We start from the raw sequence: 21,072 nt of genomic DNA, 5'->3' as shown, positions 1-21,072 counted from the left end.
TTTAATCTGTTAATAATGTATCAAATTATCCATGAAATTGTCTATTTTTGTAAAATATAATCGTTTATGCCAAAGGGAAACATTCAGTATTATTATCATTTTTTGCTTAGTAGAAAAAACTTTATCAAAGATGATTTACATATTTCTTAAATCCAGTGTTTGATATCCGGTGTAATGCTACATTTCCAATCTCTCAATATAATTCCTTTAGCTATTCCCCATGCCCAGTATAAGCAATATTCTTCAAAAACGTTCAGGTTCCCTAATTTTGAAATATAATTCAAAATGACATTGATCTTTAATTTGAAAAGATTCCCCCATACAGCCACTTTTATATGTATGCTGTTTTAAAAAAAACTGTTAGAAGTAAAGTCTTCATCCTGGTTCATCCAAGCCGGGAATAAATAAGCAAACATGGCGACTGCTTTGGGAAGAAGGTTACAGTTTATTGCAGAGAGATGGTTCTTCAGGAAAGATCAGAGGAGAGAAGGGCTGAGCACATGGACTTGGGTTTTTTTTATACCCCCTCTAGACTTTTGTTTGGAATAGTTTCCTGTTCCTGTGGCATGAACTTTGAGGCTATTTCCTGTGTCCCGTATTCTGACCTGAGTTTAGGTGTGTCTCTATGGTATACTTGATGGTAATGGGTTAGTCCTATTATATCCCCAAAGTCATCTCCTGTTCCTGGGGCTGGGCTAATGACTCTTAAGAGTTTCTTTGTCTTGAGTTCCCTGGCTCCAACCTTCCTGATGGTCTTATATCTGCATTGCTATGAGGTTAGCTCTTGCTTGGGGCAAAGAAATTTGGGGCCAGGTTTGGTTTCTGCTTTTCAAAAAATCCTTTTGGTGAAAAATATTTTTTCCTTTTTAATATTTCCTTGTTGGGGGGGGGGCTAACTTCCCTCAAAACAAACAAACAAAAACCCAAAAACGGACATGACCAAATCATATGAGTTAATGTACTTTCCAATTTCTTAAGTGCTTCTTTCCTTTCCTGCTTAGTTACTGCCTCCCTTCCTTCAATCCAGCTTTGTTCCTCCATTTTGCCTCTCTTGCCAATGTTGTTAATAACTTTTCTTTACACCTACATCTGTATCCTGTTTCCTTCTTCATCTTGTTTGCACTTCTGATTTAAAAGAGGAGGATGAGTTGTGCATATACTCCTATGTTTCCGTGTGTTTGCAGGATTTGTATGTGAACCTCAGCTTCTCTTCCCCTGCTTTTAGGAGGGAGAATTAGTGGAGAGAATTAAACCACTACAGCAAGTACTGAGGATAATAGAATAGAACTCCCAGTAGGATTATCAGCTCCATGTAACCAAGACAGGATGCTTTGCAATAAATTAAAAGCAATAAAATTTGTGGTGGAAACAAGTAATCTGTCAAACACTCTTTGTCTCCCCTTTCCTGTTGCTTGGAAGGTAGCACCTGTCATATTCCCTTTTTGCTTGGGCTGGTCTTTCAAGACCAGTGAACAGATAAAAGAGCTTGAGGCTATACTGGAAGGACAGCCTCTTGTGTGTTTCAAGTTTCCTTGAATGCTATCAGTTGTTCCTCCTCCTCCTCCTCCTCCTCCTCCCTCCCTCCCTCCCTCCCTCCCTCCTCCTCCCTCCTCATCATCTCTATCTCCATTACAAGAGGGAAAGGTCAATGTAAACCAGAATTCTTGGTTGTTATTCTTTTAAAACAGTTTTGTGCCACAGGGGTCTCTTAGTTGTAACACAAAATGTCTACTTGTATGTTCACAGCATGACATCTGTGCAAACAAAAGCTTTGCCCAAGCTGTGCTGTTTCAAGCAGATAATAGCACCCTGGAAGTGGATATCTACAAAGGGGTGAGTGAAAAGCTTCACATGTTCAATTTAGCAATAGTTAAAGATCCATGTGTAATGGCTCTTGAATTTCCGAATCAGCCTTTGAATACCCTAAAGATATTTCTAAAACTTCTAAAACTTTACATTGGGAGGAGGGCAAATTCAGGTGGATCAATCTGTAGAAAAAGTACCTTCATCTACTAATTCAAAGATGGGCAGTACTGATGGACTTCCCAGTATCCTTTATCACTCTGGCCTTGCTAGCCAGAGCTGATGGGTCTTTCTGCTCTACTCTTGAACTGACTGTGCTGTGCTGAGAGAGAGGGGGGGGGGCTCATAACAGAGTAAGTGGGAAGATGAAACAGATATGTGAAAAGATCACAAGTTCTTCCAGTTCTGCCTTCATTAGCACTCTAAAGCAACTGAACCGGATGGAAGTTCTATCAGGAGACAAACATCTAAGTAGAGTAGCTCCAAATGTTTCAGTACCCAAATTGGCACTTTAGTAGTTACTTGCCTTCCGGGTATTTCTCTCAAGATCAAGAAAATATTTTTCAGTATAAGGCATTTGTGAACCTTCTGTCCCTACCATTCTGCAAAAGGCCATACTGTAGTCAGGTTATTTTGTTAGGTTTTCCATCCAGAGGAGCAATATAATTATCTGGCATGGGCTTATGAGCAAAGTGTTGTTCTTGGCCATGGTGATATTTTTGGGAAATAAGCATGTGCACAGTAACTATAGCATTCAGAGTCAAGTCTCTCTGAGTAAATTGGCCCTTGCTAATCCAAACAGTGATTTCACAAAGTGTCACTTTGCATTAGACTGCTGACATAGAAGGCTTAATCTAAGGTTTACAGCTTCATTTTTTTTAAAAGAACTCTTTTGTGTTTTAGGGAGTAATTCTAGGTTGTTACTTTGGCCCTGCTGCTCTCTACATCTGGGCTATTGGCATTCTTGCTGCAGGACAGAGCTCAACAATGACAGGAACTTACTCTGGACAGTTTGTTATGGAGGTATTTTAATCTTTTAAAATGTTGATTTACATTTGACTTATCTTTCCAGTCGATATCCCTATAAGTTCTGCAAAATTAAAGTGATAGGAATCTAAGGATGTCGTCCAAGTGGCTCAGTTCCCAGATGCCACAGCCAGGAATCTTTGTGGTATGGACACTTTCTTTGTGAGAAAAATTGTATGCGGACATTTTCTCTTTTCAGTTGGACAGTTCGTGTGATCCCTAAGCAATGTATTTGTCCTCCCTCCCTGACTGTTGTGGTGTCTTGTTTTGTAAACAGATTTTTATGCAGCGACCAAGTGATGCTGAAAACTATCATTGTTAAACTGAAGCAAGGAAATAAGAGATGAGCAACTTCAGAAGGATTGGGAGCACGTCTATTAAAGCTGCAGAGCTTAGGATGTGATTTCTAAAAGGGGCTTCAGCATGTGTCAAGACTGTGGGGATAGCATCTGTCTGTAGTTCCTTCAAAAGCTAATTGTGCAAAACTAGGAGAAGATACAGCTGTTTTAAAGGGTTGTTGACTGATGCTACCTCCATGTTCCCAAGCATGCAAAAGGACCTTTGGAAGTGGAATCCAAAGTGTTACCCAGCCCTATATCTGGGATATGGGGATGGATTAGTGGTGGGATTCAGCCGATTAACACTACTTCGGCAGAACCGGTAGCTAATTTTTTGTTGCCCAGGCCCAGAATGAACTTCCGGAAGCGGCATCCACACAGAGAACCGGTTGTTCACATATTTTAATCCCACCACTGGGTTAGATGAGGGGTATCTTTTCAGGCAATTAAAGGACACCATGCTGGGTAAAATGCCCTCTTTAGATTAACCTGTGGAGGAAATGCCATTCAAGTGTTTTCCTTATGACACTAGTTAGGCTGTCATTCATCAAATCTCTTTGCCTTTGTATAAGTTCAGTTGTTCATAGGGTTCCCAAAGATTTCAGCCTACCATTTCCCTGGTCCTGTGCCCTCTTCACTTCTGCTAGTTGTGCCCAACTAACAATTGTCAATCCAAAGCAAACTACCTACTTTCGTTTTCTGTTAATTAAATTAATTAATTTGGAATTCAGTTTGCAAAGAATTTCCATTAATTAAAATAGAATAAATTAGGTACTTAAACAAATCAGGAGGGTCCAGATTTAGCAGTAGAGTGGTTTTATGTGTAGGTCTGATCAGCAGCAAAGACAGATAAGACTGGGAAAAAGTCCCATTAAAATCCCCCCAAAACTGCTACCTGCCAAGGCTGACAGCCCTGGATCAGATGGACCAGAAGGAGACCATTTGCTACAATCCTGCATTTCTCTTTTTGTTAGGTTGAAACAGGTCACACATAGCTAAATTTCCTTACGCCTTGGTCAAACCACTGATAAGTGGTCAAGTACACCATCTGGCTTTGATGTAATGTCCAATAAATTGAAAGTATTTAGTATTATCTAAGGGCATGTTCCCATTCTTCATAACAACACCCCCCCCTCAAAGTAGGTTAGGATTAGGCAGTATCAATAAAAGGATCTGGGTATATTTGTCATTGGACCATAGGTAGGGTTGATTCCCTGCAATTTATTACTGTGAAAACAAGCTGCAGAAACTTTACTTGCCCCCAACTTGCTCTTTGCTGATGAATCGTGAGTCTCATTTAGAGATCTGCAAAAAACAAATTATCAACCTGGAAATAGAACATTCTGGAGAACTCTACAATGTTCCTCCTCTCTCTGCCGAACCCCCTCCCAGTTTCCAGGGGCAATTTGAGGGTTTCCAGAAGGAAGTCCTCGGTACCGGAAGCAGCTTTGGATGAAACAGAATGGGCTTCAGGACCAGATCCAATTAATTTTAGTTTAGAAAATTTAAATTCTGGACACTTATCAAACTGCCTCCTGCAAGAAATGATCCAGGAGGAGAGTGGGCATAATATGGAAGAAAACATTCCAATGTTCTTCAGAATTTTCAATTCCTGGGTTAAGAATTTTGCATATCTCTAGCACTCATGTGTTTCAGCCCTTATTATCGAACCCAACATTGTTTAGAATAAGCTGTGCTTAGGTTTAATTCCAAAAAGGGTGCAAATGTTGCAGCTGAATCTTTTTCCACAATTGCCCAGCAACTGCAGAGAGCTCTGAAGTGTGTTGCACAGCAAGACGGTTTGTGTTCTCAATACAATTCATTTGACAACTGCAAAAATAACTGCTTTAGGCGGAACAAGGCCTCTCTGGACCTTGCCAGGGACCATTTGATTTGAGTATATATTTTATTCATTTAACTTTATTTGTCTCACTCTAACCCTATTTTACCTCAGCCTTAGTTTATAAATTTAATTCTGCTATTTTACTCTAGTCTGGTTAATAACTGCAAAAGTACTTTGACTTTGACTGCAGAAAATAAAAGAGGTTGTGAAATTTGTAGTCAGACATGTTTTCTGCCCCAGCAGGAGATACTACTTTTCCTCAGTAGACCGTGTCTTGTCTGAATGGTTCTGATCTCTTCCTTGTTTTCAGGGATTCCTTAATCTGAAGTGGTCGCGGTTTGCTCGTGTGGTTCTAACCCGCTCCATTGCCATCACTCCAACTCTTCTGGTTGCCATTTTCAAAGATGTGGAACACTTGACCGGCATGAATGACTTCCTCAATGTCCTCATGAGTTTACAGGTAGGGGCTCTAATTAGCCGTGGTTCTTCTCCCCAGAACGGGTAGGCAACCTTGGCTCTTTTATGACTCGTGGACTTCAACTCCCAGAATTCCTGAGCCAGCATGGCTCAGCTTGGAAGCCTCTCCCTTTTCCCTCAGCATGGCTGGCTCAGGAATTCTGGGAGTTGAAGTCCACGAGTCATAAAAGAGCCAAGGTTGCCTACCCCTGCCCCAGAAAAAAAATAGTAGGGGTTTCGTCTGGGCAGTAAGGCAGAGAGTCTAGATCCAATTCCATGATTTGCACACACACACAAAAAGATATAAACAAAAAAGGATAACTACTACAGATAGTCCTCAACTAATGACCACAGTTGAGCCCAAAATTTCTATTGCTAAGTGAAACATTTGTTAAGTGAGTTTTGCCCCGTTTTATGACTTTTCTTGCCACAGCTGTTAAGTGAATCACTGCAGTTGGTAAATTAGTAACACAGTTGTTCAGCGAAGCTGGTTTTCCCCATTGATTTTGCTTGTCAGAAAGTCACAAAAGGGGATCACATGACTCCAGGACACTGCAACCGTCGTAAATATGAATCGGTTACTAACATCTGAATTTTAATTGTGTGACCGAGGGGATGCTGCAAATGGTCATAAATGTGGAAAATGGCATAAGTCACTTTTTTCAGTGACATTGTTGCTTTGAACGGTCGCTAAATGAACTATTGTAAGTCGAGGACTACCTGTACTGTCAATCCAGTGAAGGATGTTTGGCAAGTAAATGCAAATAATTTGAGGCAGTCTAACAATACTAGCCTCATTTTTCCCCTGCAAAGAAACAAGGAATGAGTGAATTCAGTGATATTAGAATGGCAACAAAAAAAAACCTTACTTAAAATCAATGGCTCACCCAAACGATTCTACTGAAAAAGTCCTGAAGATCCTGTTGTTGTTTTTTTTTGTCACTTAAGGATTAAAGTCTTGTGCTAGCATGCAATGGGATATTTGAGGGGTCCTTGGTGCTCTCTGGGCTTTCTTGCAGATGTTTTATTACCCAAACTAGGTAACATAATCAACTAGAACTGATTAGCACTGATGAGGTTACCTAGTTTGGTTAATGAAACATCTGCAAGAAAACAACAAAGCTCAGAGATCACCAACTCTGAGCTACAATTATTCTCCTTTAAGGGGATATTTTTCATGGCCTCCTGTAGCTCTTGACTTTGCTCTCCAGAATTATGTTATAAATATTATCTAAGCTTATCCAGGAGTATTAATTCGGTTTTCTTGGGCTGATAGCTGGAAGGGATTTGGGTCCTGAGAAAATCCATCTCATATTGATTTTGTTTACATCAGGGCTACATTATGTGAAGCAGAGAGATCATTTTATTATTTTGTGAACTAGGAAGGGGTTCCCGCCCCCCTCAAGGACAGCTGCTGCCCCTTGCAGATTAGAAATGGTGTAGGAAAATGCAAAACAAAAAAACGCTAGGATTGGGCTACCTGACTTGTAAGCCTTGCATAAGAGCCTTCTTTTGTAGCTGTTCTTCTGTTAAGAAGTGGACTTTTTTTTCCCAATGAAATTAATAAATCAGTGAAAATGCAGTTAATGCAGTTAATTAAATTTGATGAATCAAGAACATTTGGACCCTCCTTAAGCATACAATATATCAGCGGCAAGTGGAAATGTCTTTTCAGCGGTTTGGGAATTATCAACGCTAATCATAAGGGATTGGCTGTCCTGTAGTGAAACAAGGCTTGTGAATAGCCTAATGCGCCAAACCAAAGCTAGATCTTAACTTGTGAATCATTCTAGTTGAATTTCTGCTTTTTTATGCCTGCCTTTTCTAAGGCAATAAACCATAACTATGGCAAATCCGGTTATCTCCCTTTCCTCTTGCAATTTTCTCAAATGTTTATTTCCCAGTAGGAAGCTTTCCCAGCTTGTAATTTTGAAGCCACTTAATACTCTCACTTCATTATTCATTCTCCGCTTTTATTTTCTCCTTTGCTTGAACGTAGAAACATACAATACTGAACTTCTGATTCATATTCAAAAGCTAGAGCTAAGCCATTCCCAAGATGAATAGAATAGAATAGTATAGAATAGAATAGAATAGAATAGAATAGAATAGAATAGAATAGAATAGAATAGAATAATATTTATTGTCATTGTGTACCCCACAACGAAAATAAGTGCTGTCCACAATGCACACTTTACACAAGTAAAAACTACAGGTAAAAAAAAAACATATTATATACACACATCCTTCACATTCTATTCACCATTGCGCTGCCCCTAATATGTTGCACTATACCAGTGGTTCTCAACCTGTGGGTCGGGACCCCATTTGGGGTCAAATGACCATTTCACGGGGGTCGCCAAACAAGGCTGTCCACCATTTTCCCCCCTTTTCTTTGGCCACGCCCCTGGTACCTGGTGATGTATAAGTGGTTGGGGGTCACCACAACATGGGGAACTGTATTATGGGGTCGCGGCATTAGAAAGGTTGAGAACCACTGCACTATACAGTAGTATTTAATATGATTACAGCTCTGGCTTTAAAAATTATTTTTTGTAGAGGGGGAAGGAGAGGGCAGCCAGTAATCCTCCGTGCGATGGTAATGACTCTCTGGAGTGCTTTCCTATCTGCTACTGTGTAGGTGGCAAACTACACACAAATGCAATAGGTTTGAATGCTCTCTATGGAGCAAGAGTAGAAGGTCACGGGCAGTTTTTCATTCAGTTGTTGTTTCCTGAGAAGTGTCAAGAAATATAATCTCTGCTAGGCCTTCTTAACCAATGCTATATCATGAGCACTCCAGGTCAGGTCCTCCTTTATGTTAACACCCAGAAACCTAAAGCTGGCCACCTGTTCCACATAGTCTCCGCTGATGATCAGGGACTGAATGTCTGATCTATTCCCTTTATGATTTACTATAAGCTCCTTGGTCTTAGTGGTGTTGAGAACCAAATTATTGTCTCTGTACCATAAGAGCAACCGCTCCACCGCATCCTGGTAGGCAGACTCATCCCCCTTGGAGATAAGCCCCACCACTGTTGTATCATCTGCAGATTTAACAATAATATTGCTGGGATGAGTGGGGGTACAGTCATAAGTGTAGAGCAGGGATGTCAAACTGCCGGCCCGCAGGCCGGATGTGTCCCGTGGAAGCCACGCTCACCCCATTGCCGGCAATGGCAAAATCGGCCCGATACGTTGCGCGACGTCACGTGACGTCGTGAGTTTGACATGCCCGGTGTAGAGGGTGTAAAGTAGGGGGCTCAAAACACAGCCCTGTGGGGAGCTAGTATTAAGAATAAGGGCTGAGGAGATATAGTTGCCTAATCTAACCCTCTGAGAGCAGCCAGCCCGGAACTTCATAATCGAAAGGCAGATTGAATGTGAAAGTCCGATGGTTGACAAGTTTAGACATCAATGTGTATGGGAGAATTGTGTTAAATGCAGAGCTAAAATCTACAAAGAGCATCCTTACCTAGGTCCCCCGCTGCTCCCGATGAGTCAGAACAGTATGGAGAGTGAAGGCTATGGCGTCTTCTGTAGAAGATTTGAGATGAGGGGTGAGGGAGAGAGACCACTCTTTGTCTGATTGGGGAGTGCTGATCTTACCAGATTGGATGTTGCCTTTATTACTGAATGTTTTTCCTAATATTGAACAAAATTTACTCTTCTGTAACTTAAAAGCCATTAGGTCCAATCCTGTCCTCTCTCTGAGTTGCTACATTGAACTACCTGCCTAATTGGAAACTGAGTAATGCTGCTGTTTATTTCTCCTTCCCCCTGTTTTGTTCCCCATTGTCCGAGGTCAGAAGAGTATGGCAGAAGGGTCTGACGTGACGTTGTTAACCTTGGAAAGAGCTTTGGGAACGTTGGAAATAGGAAAGAAATCTGAATGTGTCCTCACTATAAGATGGATTGTCCACACCTAAGTGCCGTCTGTATCACACCTTATTGCCATGGTTGCCTACATGCAGCCATCTAGTTTGATGGGGGCCTTGGTGTAAAGGGACAATAGTGCTTCTGTTCAGTTCTTAGAAGATGCTACATTCGGCCCTGAAAAACCTTCAGCAGTTAACGTGAGGAAAAAAGCTTGAGTGAATAAGTCGTGTTTTGGAACCGTTTTCAGCTTTTTGCATTTGCAGTTCATTACTACACCAGCTTTTACTTTGTATGCAGATAACCAAAGACCCCTTTCTGGTGCATAATTTCCTTCTCTTCCTTTCCAGCTACCCTTTGCTTTAATCCCAGTGCTCACGTTCACAAGTCTGCGTCCAGTGATGAATGACTTTGCCAATGGCCTGTAAGTATGAAGTGTTGTCCACATCTGGAATGTGTTGAGTGTTATATTTGATTAAGCTTAGCTGTTTCCTTAACACACATCTCTGAGGTTTTTTTTTCCCATTGTCACCATGTAACAGCATGGCCTGCAATGACCACCTATATTTTAAGCACATTGTGTCCATTCCAGGAGATAGACCAGACTTAATACCAAAGTCACAAATATTAAAACTACTTTTATTATGTTAGCAGAATCTTGCAATTCTGAATGTACCTCCCCTCTCACTTTATCCTAAGAGAACTGTGTGTGTGTGTGAGTGTGTTTGTGTCAAGTCTGAGATGTTTTTTTCAAATTACATTCCCAGTTTGGACCCTGATTTTTCTTACCTGACCATTGCTTTAGTGAAGCTATTCCTCAATGTTATTCTCACAGCCCATTACACACTGAGAGTGCACTTCCTTTCTGTTTTCTATCTGCCAACGGCAGAGTAGAGTTTGTATTATAACTAGCATGAACACCAGAATCTATTCATTTGCAATTATTTTTCAAAAGATGGAATTTAGACTAGCAGATCATACACTAGCGCAAAATCTGCAGATGGACGCTTCTTCTTTTTCAGGGTAAATATCGCCCCGAATCTGCACTTGGCTGTAGATTTTATGACTTTTTGCAGATTGGCAATTGACATGCAGGATTTCTAGATTTGCTATATAAACATCTTAGAGGATCAAAATGCTTTTCAGTAACGGAAGAAGAGCTTGAATCCATGCCTAACTATCTCACGCCTAATATACAGAAAGAAACATTTGCACATTTGTTATAGCAGTAGCACTTGGACTTATATACCGCTTCACAGTGCTTTACAGCCCTCTCTAAGTGGTTTACAAAGTCAGCCTATTGCCCCCAACAATCTGGATCCTCATTTTACTGACCTTGGAAGGATGGAAGGCTGAGTCAACCTTGAGCTGGTGAGAATCAAACTGCTTGGCAGCCCACCACCACGGCTCGTCCTTATGCTTTTGCCAAAGATTGCATTATTTTCCTACTGTAATCATTGCAGCGTTTCAATCCACAGACGTCTACATTATTTGGTGTGTTTTTTTTAAAATCCCACAAGGCACTGGTTTCGGTAGTTTTATTTATTGTGCAATTTATTTTGGAAACGTCGGCTAAAAAATAGGAGTGCAAGATTCCTGGGCGATGAAGTGCCGAGTGACAGTGCAATTTGTTTAGCATGCATGAGGATTGTATCTGTGTCTGAGGACTGGAAGATTTGAAAGCGAATATATGAAAGATCTAGACTGCCAGCCTGTGGGATGGATGCGTCATGCCGAAACCGCGCCCACCCCAGCTCCGGCAATGGGGAAAAAGTCACCATACATCGCGGCACGTCATGTGACGTGGCGAGTTTGACACCCGTGATCTAGACGGCTGTGTTTGTCAGGGAAAATGTACTGAATGATTGAAGTTTTATAACTAAATGTTGAAAAAAAAAATCAAAGCAAAAAGTTGAATTTGGGTACATCTTTTAAAGATAGGGAAATGTTTGAAGAAGATGTAAGACATGCAAGTGCTGGTAGAAAGGTAATGTTTTTTAGCAACATATGTACAGGTAGTCCTTAACGTACGACCACAGTTGAGCCCAAAATTTTTGTTGTTAAATGAGACATTTATTAAGTGAGTTTTGCCCCATTTTACAACCTTTCTTGCCACAGTTGTTAACTGAATCACCGCAATTGGTAAGTTAGTAACCCGGTTGTTAAGTGAATCTGGCTTCCCCATTGACTTTGCTTGTCGGAAGGTCGCAAAAGGGGAATCACCTGACCCCAGGACACAGCAACCGTCATAAATATGAGTCAGTTCTAAAGCACCTGAATTTTGATCACATGATCATGGGAATGCGGCACAGGTTGTGAAAAACGATCATAAGTCACATTTTTCAGTGCCATTGTAACTTGGAACGGTCACTAAATGAACGGTTGTAAGTCGAGGACTACTTGTAGTACGGTGCAAAGAATGAGGATTTATTGTTTTTTGCCCACTATGCTGTGTGGAAGTGAGGGATGGGTACGTCAAAATAACTGAAATCCAGTCAGAAATGAGGAACTTAAATTGTGTATATGTGTTTGTCAACAGTTAGTCCTAAGTAGTTATTCCCGATCCATTTTCTTCTCTTTGTAATTTTTTTTTTGGTCTTCTAGGGGCTGGAAAATCGCTGGGGGAATTCTCATTGTGATCATCTGCAGCATTAACATGTACTTTGTGGTGATCTATGTGACTGCCCTAGGACAAACAGTGTTGTATGTATGTGCTTCAATTATCAGCATTCTCTACTTGGCCTTCGTGGCATATCTGGTGAGTTAGTGATGGCTTACATGCTCTTGCTTTCCTCACAGGGGTTTTCCCATGTTCTCTTAGCAGTGATTTCTTTAGGGATTTTTCTGTTTTTAACAAAGGCAGCGGTCAGACTGGGTCATAAGAGACGTAGAATAGTCCCTTGGATGATGCCAGAGCCCATTTTTTTTTAGGATGGTGTTTGGTTTCTCACAGTAGCCATCCAGATAGGAACCAACTTCCAGAGGTGTAGTGGGTCAATCATCAGCAACTGAGTTTAAACATACATGGGATAAACAGGTGTCTATCACCTGAAATTAATTAATTAAAAAGAAAACAAAAAACAAACAAAACACTCAAAGGGCAGGGTCAGTGGTCCACTGGGTCTTTTTCTGCCATCAGTTTTCTATGTTTCTATGTTACCTGCCAGGTACCTCTGCCTTGCTGTGGTCCACTGCCACTGATATTTACTGAGTCAGTCAGTAAGCAGCCATCCCCCACAGACCTGTATTCCATGAATTCACTCAGTCCTCTTTTAAAGTCAAGTTAGTGATCATCGCCATATCCTATATCTTATGGCAATGAATTCCCTAGGTTAACAGTGCATTCCTTTTTTTCTGTTTTAGCTGTCCCTTCAATCAGTTTCATTAGATGACCCTTATATACTGAGAGAGGGAGTAACAATTATCTTGTCCATTTTTTTCCATAATGTAATAAACCTCAATCAGCTCCTCTTCTGTCACCTAATTTTGAAGCTAAAGAGTCCCAAACAATCCACTCTTTTCTCATAAGGCATGTGTTGGAGTCCCCTTACACCAGGGGTCTTCAAACTTGGCCCTTTTATGACTTGTGGACTTCACCTCCCAGAATTCCTCAGCCAGCTGAGGAATTCTGGGAGCTGAAGTCCACAAGTTATAAAAGGGCCAAGTTTGAAGACCCCGCCTTACACTTTTTCTAGCTCAAATACATCCTTTTTCAAAAATGATGCACAGAACTCTACCCAGTATTCCAGATGGTTTGTATAAGGGCATTATACATGTTGACAATTTTATTTCCCTAATGAACAAAAGTATGAAATATGTGGTTTTTTTTTTTGTTTTGTTTTTTTTTTTTTTTTTTTTTTTTTTAGAGCTGTTGTTCATTGAACAGTCCCCTTGACCCATCTACTATGGCTCCAAAATAGCTACAGGCAGCTTAGTTCCATCAATGGTTGTGTGCAGTTGAGGCAGGATTTTTTTTTTTAATATAAATTTTTTTGCAGCCCATTTTACCACAGGGTAATTCTGGCCAGTTATCTAAATATCATTTTACACTTATATAAAGTTAACCACATCTTCCATTTGATTGTCCATTCATTCACCTAGTCTACAAAGAATCTTCTGAAGTTCTTAGTCAGAGTTATCTCAAACGTGCTTTTTTATATAAATATTTTATTAATTTTCTAGTTTTACAATCAAATACTTAATAGACAATGTGTTGTCTGGGTCCATTAGTAATTCAGTGGTATATATTAACTTCTTCAGTCTAGGTGCTTTTTCACAAGGCAACTGGACTTACTTGTTTTTTTCTTTGAAGATGTTTCACTTCTCATTCAAGAAGCTTCTTCAGCTCTGACTGGATGGTGTAGATGAATGAAGGCTTTATACTCCTTGCAGACAACTGATCATTTGCATTCTTTTAGAGAGTCATTGAGGCCACCTGGAGTTTTATCTCAGGGTCACCTGAGTAGTGCAAATGGGTGTGGGGCCTTCTTGGAAATGCTGAAAGGATGTGTGGTAGACTGGAGATAGATGATGTCATGTCCCATTTGCATCATGAAAAAGTTGCCTCATGAAAAAGCACCTTTGGGATAACTATGGCCTGGGTGACTGAGAATCTCCATAGACATTCTTAGTCAAAGCCTGTTGGCATTGATACCCTTCTAAACTAAAGGATAGCAGTGTTCAAATAATGCATTAGGGCAGGGGTAGGCAATCTTGGCTCTTTTGTGACTCGTGGACTTCAACTCCCAGAATTCCTGAGCCGACTGTTACACTGTAATAAAGGCTTTTAGGATAAACAATGCCTGGAAGTTCTTTGAAGTGTTTCATTAGTCGGAACTATGACATCTAGTTTTCTATCATGCTCCAATAAAAGTCTGATCACATTTTGTTTAGTTACTGTATATCAGTTACCTTTTTTCTTTAGTTATATACAGTTACCTTTCTCCCTATTCCTCTTTTCAGAAACACATATATTCTCTTAGAGAGGAAATGAGCCACAATTGTGCAGAGTACGAGAAGACAAGGCAGCACATGTACTTCTAGAAAATAATGGCTATGTAATTCAGTGGTCTTGTTGGAAAAACCTCTAAACCCAATTCTGGGTATTTGTCTTGTCAAGTGATTCAGAAGAAACAGCCAGGATGTTTGGTAGGGATAGGGAGGGGCAGTTTAGAGCTAGTTCTCAGTAACTTCAACTGCAATTGATGGGTTTATCGCACAAGCAGTAGTCTTGAAGGGAAGACTCTTTCCAACCTCTCTCGCTTGCTCCCCCCTCCCCCTAAACTCTCACTCCTGGTGATATCTACCTATATTAACAAACAAAATAAGGATCAAAGAAACAGCTTGGTTGTAACTGTCAGCCTAGAAAACTCAAGGACATCCAGTGGAATCATGAACAAGGGGCAAGCATATATTACAGTTGAGGAATGTCACCTAGTTAATATTGTCTGGTCATGTAATCACAATTTGGGTGTTCGGTGACCAACTGCAGTTATAATATTACAATATCTTGCAATTGTGCCCTTCTTGACAGCTTTTCACAAGCAAAGTCAATGAGGAAGCTAGCAGGAAATCAGGGTGACGTGGGATCCTTGCATAACAATGGCAGCTAGGACTGCTAGAACTGCCATTGCTAAATGTCGTGGTTACTTAGTTTAATGGCCACATTGCTTGGTACTGGGGTTTCTATCCCAATTACCTTTGTTAATTAAGGACTACCAGTATTAGAGTAGAAATGTCTTGGGAACAGAAGAACTACCTTGCAAGCTCAAACCAGAGCCTCCATTTAGCCTACTATTTGTTTTACTTGGGCCAGCCACGTGACCAGAAAGCTCACAGCTTGGAAATGAAGACAGCTGGTGTCCAACAAAAGCCCATGCTTGGAGAAAAGGAAACAACCTAAGAGACATCCAAAACAATCTCTCAGACACACTGGGACAGGGTTGAGAAATCTGTAGCCTGGCAAATAGTTGCTTAATTACAATTCCTAGCATTACACGTTGACTAGAGTAAGTTTTGTCAATCAGCATATGGAGCATCACAGGCTTGTTTTGTTGAATGACTGCAACATGTGTTAAGCTTGATTAAAAACAGCTTTAATAATTTGTGTGAGTTGGTTCCCAATCAAAGAGCTTCTTATCCGGTATGGTTGACTAGGAAATTGGTAGGAATAAAAAAAAGCATCTATTTATAGATGATGAATTTTAGGTTTGCAGCTGGTAGGAAAGGGTAGATAGGGAGAGTCATAAAAATCTTCCCACAGAAGATAGGGTGAAATAAGTCAATCAGGTTTGTTTCTTGACATGAATAATAGCAAGTGCAGCAAAGTAAGCACTTCAGGGTTTTTTTTTTTCCCTGTCAATGCTGTACTTCTCCATGACCAGAATCAGAATTATGTGTCATTTCTGGCTCATATTTTGAAGTCTGCCTGCTGATGCTTCTCTCTGAAATGATTTTGGGAGACAGAACAGAATTGTAGGGATGGTGGGGCTTCATAGAACAGAGCGGGAGGAGGGATAATAGCGATGCTTCTTTGATTTGCTTGAGGGGAAAAAATACTTTAGTCTTTTAATAAATGCACCATTAATTGGGGATTCTTCTCTCTTTTTCAGAGTTGGCAGTGCTTAATTGCTCTCGGAGTTCCCTTCCTGGCTTGTGGGCATACGGTAAGAGTCACAAGAACTTTGCTAACTGAAGATCCGCCTTCAGCGGCAGTTAATTAATCACTGTGTCTACCGCAGAACAAGTAGCCATCAGGGCCAGTGCGTTTCTATGGTTTACTTTGTAAACATATCCAAATGTATGTGCAATTTTGCACAGTGTTAAAATTGTGATAATGGTGTTTAAAAATTATTGGATGTATATATGAGAAAAGCTTATGTGTATTTTTCGTTAATCCTCAACAATCACACTCGGGAGAAAAATTAATTGATTCTCTTAGCATTAGTTCTCCGTGGAGATCGCTCTGTACGCTGCTAAAAGCTAAGATACTTTATAATTTAACCAAGAAGCTAATATTTCACTCCCGTTGAGACTCATCGGATTAATGTTAATAAATCGAATGGCATAAAAATTACATGTCATAAATTGCCCTTTAATGGAATATTTCTTAACATCTGTAGTAGGAATACAGATATCTTAAGTTTACTAGTTGAAAGCAACCATTCTTTGGAACTCAGGAATTCATCTTTGTTCACATTCTATGCTTCAAGTGACAAAATAAATTTCTGATGAGGCAATAAAACTATGGGTGGGGAAAGTATCTACCTGCCTTAAAAAAAAAGAGAGAGCAAAAAAAAAACCCCTCCTTAAATCCTAATCATTGTCAAGCTTGTTTTCTATATGTCAGGTTTTTTTTCTCCCAGAGGACAGTATTCGAACTCAGAGTTAAGACTTTATCAGCAGTGCTAGATAAATCACTATCAGTGAATGAAGAGGAGCAAAAATCTGGGGGCAAATAGCCCACCTAATTAATTGAAACCCATAGATCTTTGAGTGATTACATAAATTGGCAAAGCTGGGGCTGTATTCCGAGATCAAGTGGCCTCTGTGCCAACAACAAGTCTCTGTGATGCCAGGCTGATCCGTTTCCCAGCTAAGGTGCAGCAGACATTGCAAAAATAACAAAATAACAAAAATAATGACTTACAAAAAGTGGACACCTTATGGTCAAACAGATGGTCAGACTCTTTAAGCATTGGAGTCGAAACAACGAAGACCTGCATGATTATAGTGGAGAGATGAAGCCTGGTCATTAATTGCAGAGAAACCGCTTGCTTATAAGATCAAATCTAGATTTAAAACAGAAGAATTGTGTTCAGCGTTTACAAATACTTCCCATTTGTATTTGTGTGTGCTTTCATCCTCATTTGCTCAAGCAAGATAGTATTTGTATTTCCTGTCATTCTTTATGGCAGGCATGTTTATATTAAGGAAGGGTTTCTGGCTGTCAAATTACTTATCTATGGGAATATGAACCTTTTCCTTTAGCCAGAAATCTTCCCAGTATGAAACATAAGCATCCATTTTAAAAGCGTATGCTCAGCTAAGAATGTGACTGTATGTTATAACTGGCTCGATCTTGCTCCCTCTTGTCATTTTCACTAATGATTTACCTGTGTTTCTGTTGGTTGGCCCATTCCTCAAACAGTTGTTAACAAAGCATTGCAAAATCTTTCCTGATATTGTGCTCTCAGGGAAGGGACAAATATCAAGAGATAGAGAGATCATATAAAGAACCAAGAACATTTCATTCCTGAGCTTTTGGTCAAGATGGACGGCAAATAGCTTTTAATCCATGTCTATATTCTTCCCCAAGGACCTTATTTAAAGATCTTACTATCATACTTACTTACTTAAGCTTGCGCAGTCTTCCCTATCAGGCCTCTATAAGATGTTGTGTTGGGGCTACAATCCCAGAATTCCCAGTCTTTGCAACCAGTAAGCAAGATAACAAAGAATTCTGGGATTTGTAGTTCTGCCACAAGTAGGAGCAGCCAAATGAGAAAAAAAAACCTGGATTTTCCTACCACAATTTGAGCAGAACCACCTTCATAAAGTACAATATACTTTAAAAAGAAGGTCCTTCCCGAGTCTGAATGGAGGGGATTGAGTCTTTAAGAGCGGCATTGAGCAATAATTCAGCCTACGCCAGCCTGACACTATACAGCTCCTATGTTCCCCATCACATCTGCAGGGAAAAGGTTGGCGAAGACTCGCTTGCAAATCATACTACTGATGACCAAATGCAACCTTGTGATGAAATTAATGTTTACTTGTTTACTTTGCTATAGTTGAGATGGAGGTACTAACTTTTTGATATGTATGTTGTGAATTATCTTTCAAATTCTGAAGAAATTCCTAATTTAATTGATTTGAACAACATGTTCCTTATATATATTATAACACTACTACTCTTGACTAAGGAAAGACTAAGTTCATTATGGTATAATTGTCAGAACTGAATGAAGCGTGTAAGCAAAATATCTTCCTTGTAGACACGGTTTCAGCCAGCTGTCCCATTTAGCACCAACACCAAGAGATTTGTGTTTGTATTTTTCCACTTTTTAAAGTATTTATGATAAATCTTGGGACGACTAATGCATTTTAGCAAGTTTAATTTTTCTTTTTTTACTAAAAGTCAGACGGCTCAGGGTCTGGGTTAAAGCTACATTGTGCTTACTTCGTATAGATTTAAAAGAGGTGATTTATCATTTTTCTTTCCAAGTATTTATAAGTTTGAAAAGATTATGATTTGTAACTTTTACCAGAATTATCCCAGATTTCCTGATCCGTCTATGTTGAAAGGTACATAGTTAAGCAGACTCAGGTTCTATTAAAACCCTGAGCTATTTAACCTTGAATTAAGCAGACCCTGAAAGAGAAATACATAGTCACTGTTGCATTTTGTTGGCTTGAATGGGAACAGAGAACTACCTAGCTGACCGTAGCATTTCTGATTAATGATATTTTTCATGCGGAAGGGTGCAAATGCAGGAGATCTGTAGGCTTGATTTGTTGGCTTGCATGTTGAGTCTGTGGGAAGAGTTCAAATATTAGAGGGGCCATACTTGTAAAGGTTTGGGCTGCTCATTGGCTGCTAGGGAAAAAAAAAACTTTGCCTGGAAAAGGCAATATTGAATACGCAAGGCTTTCAATGGAATTTAACTGGAATCATCTCACAACTCCAGGTTGGAACTTGGAGGTGATAAAGTGCACTATTTTTGCATGCATGGGACCCCCTTGAAACAAATATATCCTTCTACCTCACATATCTAAATTAAAACAGTGACTGCACAACATTTCCCATCCACTTTACAATTTGCTTTCCTATAGTTGGTGGGCGGTTGTTCCTATTTTGTTTTGTTTTTTAAAGAAAACACCCATGCCTACAAAGTTCATAGTGTTCATAGATCATTGAGATAATTCCTACTCAACAAGGGATCATTACCTCCACTCACGGGAAAGGAGCTTATGTGGGACTTAAGATTTGATGGAGAAGCACCCACTTCCTGTTGTAGGCAATGTAGATTTGCTACAGCAGAGTACTACATTTTGAAGAGCAATTTGTTTGATCGTCTCATAGCTCCATGTTGCAGTTTGCTGGCTTGTGTATTTTAACCCTTTTACTGTGTATATATCATGAGAAAAAAATTGGCATGTGTCCCACTCCCATCTAAACCAATAGCAAATAAGGATATGTCTTGCATTATCTGTGTAGACGTATTGAGCTTTGTATTGTGTATGGATGACTGTTTTCTGATTTTGTTTAGCATTATAGTTTATACTGAGGCTGGTTGTGTATTTCTGCTGTTTAAAATAGTCAGCAGATTCTCAGCTGCTCTACACTTTTTTTCTATGCACTTTAAACTTTTAAGTTCTCAGAAAGAAGATAAACTGCCTCTTGGGATGTCAATTTCTGTCTGACACTATTTGAATATAGTACGAGATTTCAAAAAACAGATATGTAGCAATCATGTATCAAAACATTCGAGCTACATAATGGCTTGTATAATGTGAAACAAATGTCTATTTTTATCTGGCCTAAACCAATCTGTATACCTAATTTTGATTAAAAAATGGAACATTTTTCAGCTTGGGTCTCTTTCTTTTTAAATTAACATCATAAAGATTATCTAATTCAGGCCACAGTATCTTTCCCAAACACACATGGAAAACATTTCATAAAGGGTAGCTACATGCCCTCCAGTTTAGAGAATGGGCAGTTTCCCTCCTGCATTCATTTGAGTGTGGAAGAAGGTTGAACACATCTTGATGAAGCATCCCCTTCTTGAAAGGAATCTGGAAGCTCTTGCTGTCTCTAGTGTACACCGTCAACATCTGTGTGAAGTTTTGTATTATCCTTGTAGTAATGAAGAGTAATGACCTAGAACAGCAGATACACTGCAATTGAGCTGTAGTGGCGCAGTGGTTAGAATGCAGTATTGCAGGATGATTCTGCTCACAGCCAGCAGTTCGATCCTGACAGGGCTCAAGGTTGACTCAGCCTTCCATCCTTCCGAGGTTGGTAAAATGAGGACCCAGATTGTTGGGGGCCATAGGCTGGCTCTGTAAACTACTCAAAGAGGGCTGTAAAGCACTGTGAAGCTATATATAAGTCTTAAGTGCTATTGCTATTGTTAATTTGAACAGAATGATTTCTTGACTGTATGAGAACCACGGTTCACCATTATTTTGATAATAGGGACTGGCCAGATGCTTCTGCAAAGGGTAAAGTTTGAATGAAAAAAGCAAAGTGTATTGAACTCTCTCAACTAATACCTGTTGCTAAATATAGCTTCCTGGGTTTGAATAAAACTTTAAAAAAAACTTTGAGTTTTTTTATCCTTATCATCATCACATCCTATGGCAGTGAACTTTATGATGTGAAATCCTATACTGTATGTTTCATCCCTGAACTTGTTGTTGCGAAGTTGTGTCCGACCCATCGCGATCCCATGGACAACGTTCCTCCAGGTCTTCCTGTCCTCTACCATCTTCTGGAGTCCATTTAAGCTCACGCCTACTGCTTCAGTGACTCCATCCAGCCACCTCATTCTCTGTCGTCCCTTTCTTCTATTGCCCTCAATCTTTCCCAGCATCAGGCTCTTCTCCAGTGAGTCCTTCTCATTAGGTGGCCAAAGTACTTGAATTTCAACTTCAAGATCTGGCCTTCTAAAGAGCAGTCAGGGTTGATCTCCTCCAGGACTGACCGGTTTGATCCCCTTGCAG

At 40.0% G+C, this 21,072-nt stretch overlaps 1 protein-coding gene across 5 annotated transcripts in view; it reads left to right on the top strand.

Moving 5' to 3' along the window:
• SLC11A2 (solute carrier family 11 member 2) overlaps positions 1-21,072 on the top strand; it is a 77,818-nt gene that overhangs the window by 47,795 nt on the left and 8,951 nt on the right. For 4 of the 5 annotated variants that reach the window (XM_039332023.1, XM_039332022.1, XM_039332018.1 and 1 more), the window contains 6 exons: positions 1,747-1,833; positions 2,707-2,826; positions 5,321-5,470; positions 9,693-9,766; positions 11,947-12,100; positions 15,954-16,007. In XM_039332023.1, the coding sequence (XP_039187957.1) occupies positions 1,747-1,833; positions 2,707-2,826; positions 5,321-5,470; positions 9,693-9,766; positions 11,947-12,100; positions 15,954-16,007 (639 nt within the window). Of the gene's footprint in view, positions 1-1,746; positions 1,834-2,706; positions 2,827-5,320; positions 5,471-9,692; positions 9,767-11,946; positions 12,101-15,953; positions 19,930-21,072 lie in introns of those variants that run through there. The other variant, XM_039332020.1, reaches the window with a different exon arrangement.

This window comes from Crotalus tigris, unplaced genomic scaffold, assembly GCF_016545835.1.
Source record: "Crotalus tigris isolate CLP2741 ecotype Arizona unplaced genomic scaffold, ASM1654583v1 scf7180000024441.2113493, whole genome shotgun sequence".
NCBI classification, from domain to species: Eukaryota; Metazoa; Chordata; class Lepidosauria; order Squamata; family Viperidae; genus Crotalus; species Crotalus tigris.
Note: the sequence above shows the minus strand (reverse complement) of the source record. Positions and strands in the feature narration are given on the sequence as shown.